This window comes from Opisthorchis viverrini (assembly GCF_000715545.1).
Source record: "Opisthorchis viverrini unplaced genomic scaffold opera_v5_232, whole genome shotgun sequence".
Lineage (NCBI taxonomy): Eukaryota > Metazoa > Platyhelminthes > Trematoda > Opisthorchiida > Opisthorchiidae > Opisthorchis > Opisthorchis viverrini.
Window position 1 is genome coordinate 290,849 of NW_008751891.1, and position 3,185 is coordinate 294,033.

Genomic DNA, 3,185 nt, shown 5'->3' on the forward strand with positions numbered 1-3,185 from the left:
GTCGTGGGCTGTTGACGAATTTTTAGCAAACTTATGAGTAGTGTATTACAAACTACTATTCCTGTTCCGTTATAAGGTATGTTCGTCAGAATTACCTGGTGGTTTTTTGTCCTCCAAAGTGGCCACTATTTTAAAATAATGGTCATACCCTTACAGCTCTTGGGCGAAGTTCTGTCTTCTAGGAGTTGTCCGAACAACCAAGTTGTATGCCCCGAGGTAACAACTGCTGATAAATTGAACAATCGGGACTTGAGTTTTGACGATTAACAGAGTGAGAGAGCGAGTTCTTCGCGATTCTTCTGGCGGTTATGTCGAGTTCCTACATATCCATTCTAGGTCCACTGCATCACACACCCTATCCACTAAGAGCCAATATTCTGGGAAACACCTGACGCTTCAGGAATTTGTCTGTGTGTGTGAGTGCGTTGGTGCCCGAATTTGATTTGTTTCCAATGCCTGAAGATTCATTTGAGTTGGACTGGAAATGTACTAGGTGATGCTTTTAAGGTGAGTCTTCTGTTTCCTCCTGTTTGCCTTTCCGTTTCTAGTGTTGTATTAAGTAGTCCCTTTGTTGCTCTAATTTACTAATTTTATGTTTCATTATCTTCTGAATATGAACCGCCTTTTTACCACTTTCTCACTTATGACAGCAATACACCTTGTGAGACTTTGACGGGATGACTGGAGAGGCTTGGGAGAGCTCGACATCTTCACGTGAAGAAGTTGTTGCCAAAAACAGTAAGTTTTGAGATCAGTCTTTTTTCTGTAACGTGTGCAACGCTTCGACCAGCTGCGTTTGCCATGTTGGAGTCCAGTAGCGCCTTTATTGTCGCCGTCCACAGTGGTTACCTTTAAATCCTCGTCCTCTTTCTCTATAAATGGCTTGTTCAGTGCTCTCGACGTCCTACTTTGGTTTTGTTTTGAGAAACCGATCATTTCTGAAAGGACACCACCTCTCCTGTGAATTCATCCAGGCGTTCAAGTAAACTGTCTCTTGTTATATGCTCTTCATGTATTGGCACAGAACGAAACTTTACCAAATACGCCTGGAACGGGAATGAACGTTTTGGCCTGAAAACTGCCCTCAACTTGTTCTACAAGTGTGGGGACGAAATTCCAGTTAGTCATTACTTACTTTCATAGATCATGGGAACTCTGCGATCGTGGAGTGACCACTTTTGAACGTGCTTTCTAGGGATTGTAAAAAACACCAGTTGACCGGTGCTACTAGATAAGGTTGGTGCTGAGAACATCTCCAAGAGACTCGATTACGACAGGGTTCAGGCACTGCTCCATATTTTTGCCAGAGCCAAGTGGACTCATTCGTGTATTTCCACGCGGAAATGACGCGAGCAGACGGCTTCCAGATTAGTCGAAATTGACCTCTTCCAAACCAAACACTCCCAATCAAAAGACTCAATTTCGGCAGAGACTGTCTTGCTTTTTTGACGCTGATGAAAAAACCTGAGGAAGTCTTCGAAGTCATTGCATATTGACTACTACAGTGAACAGCGCAACAAGGTATTCGAGTCGGGGGAGGCCATTAGAGGCCGGATCGAATACCCAAACCTAACGTCATGTAACTGTCACTGTTGAGTTGATGAATTCGATGGCATGTATAACCAGTTTCATTCACATCCGCTCTCTCTCTTGCCACAAGTCGACTGGTGTCCGGTTTTACCGCAGTCTCTCGAGAGCACACGTTTTGTCTGTTCAGTTTCTGCCCGATTGCTATTCACACGGTTGTCTAGAACGAATGTGCAAATGCAACACTCAGGAAAAATGAAGTGGAACAAACCGAAGTTTGAGCAACTTGACGAGTGCGATCATCGAAACCAAATAAAGTAACAGTACTGATCGCCATGTAGTAAGATTATCACAGACCAAATTAGCACACAAAAGCCCGTAGTTATGTAACGTGGTTGGGAAATATTTCGCCACAATAAACAGCTATCAGATAGACAGTCAGGTTCTATGAATGTACGTAGTCACACCACTCTCGTTTGAACGGCCTTCTCTTGTTCTGGCGTAATTATTCCGGTGAGTCCACATCAAAGGGAAGCACTCGACTCGAGTTTCGCTCTTATTAGAGCTCATCAGCAGTGCGTATCCAATGGCCGCGCCGGGGTTCGAACTCCGGACAACTGACATGCGAGGCGAGTGTGTAACCACTACTCCACCAACGCACGTTAAATGCATCTGAATTATCATGTCTGAACGGGCGAACGTGTTCACACTTGAGCGATGTGATTGGTGTGCCCGACTAATCGAACGACAACCCAATAACTGTCCTGGTTGTGACGATCGATTGACCCGCCAGTCAGGACTTCCCAGTCAGGTAGCCTTGCGCACGTTTGAAATCCACTGGGCAACTATTTGGTCGCAATTTTGGTGTTTTACGGAATGTCCTACACCACAAGGAACATACTGCACTAATCAAAACGCGTAAAAACCTTTCAGATAATTATTCAGTAGTTGAACGGCTGTGGACAGATGTTGACATTTGTTAACTTTCGACAGGTCCTGTAGACTATTTTCAGTGAGATGTTGTTACTGGGCTAAGGATCCCGTGCGAGTCGCTCCAGTGAAGGCTAAATGATGTATCGTCGCTGAACGTCTATTGGTTACGCCTGCACTGAGCCTGCCAGACTACGCGATAGGGAGAAGACTGAGAACTCGGGACACGGTGTATTGTCAGGACAAGACATACAGAGCGTCTGCGTATAATATAGGATGACTAAATGGCCAAATATGGTCGTTCACTTATTCGTTCTGTATAGCCAATGGCGGTGTTCCGGTCATGAACAATTTCAGCCACACTCCACTGGTCTTATTTTGCTAAGCCGTTTTTGGTGAGTTCCGCCAACGCACCTGCTATCCGAAACGTGTCGCACCGATGTTGAACTTGGAGACGCGTCACTTTCTACTCATGTGCTCATTTTCATGTCTGGGCGCGTCCTGACATTAACTGAGAATAAATAATGTACTCTCCTCAACCTAAATAAGCCTCCACCGGGTTCTAACCCTCAACAAGCGGATCTGGTTAATGACTTTACTCTTGAGGTCACCAAGGAAAAAGATTTGTGACTCAAACTTTACAAGTCTTCTAGGACAGAGCGTAGGCGGAAGGCCCACTGGATATTCAAAGCACAACGATCTTTCGAAAGCGGGTGAATTTGTAGAAA

General features: G+C 45.0%; 1 protein-coding gene across 1 annotated transcript; it reads left to right on the forward strand.

Moving 5' to 3' along the window:
• Window positions 1–677: 677 nt before the first annotated feature.
• T265_08750 (hypothetical protein) lies at window positions 678–2,203 on the forward strand (the record flags this gene model as incomplete). Its single annotated transcript, XM_009174639.1, has 2 exons — window positions 678–738; window positions 2,058–2,203. 2 exons carry the CDS (start codon window positions 678–680, stop codon window positions 2,201–2,203), a joined length of 207 nt encoding a protein of 68 aa, XP_009172903.1.
• Between the last annotated feature and the right edge of the window lie 982 nt (window positions 2,204–3,185).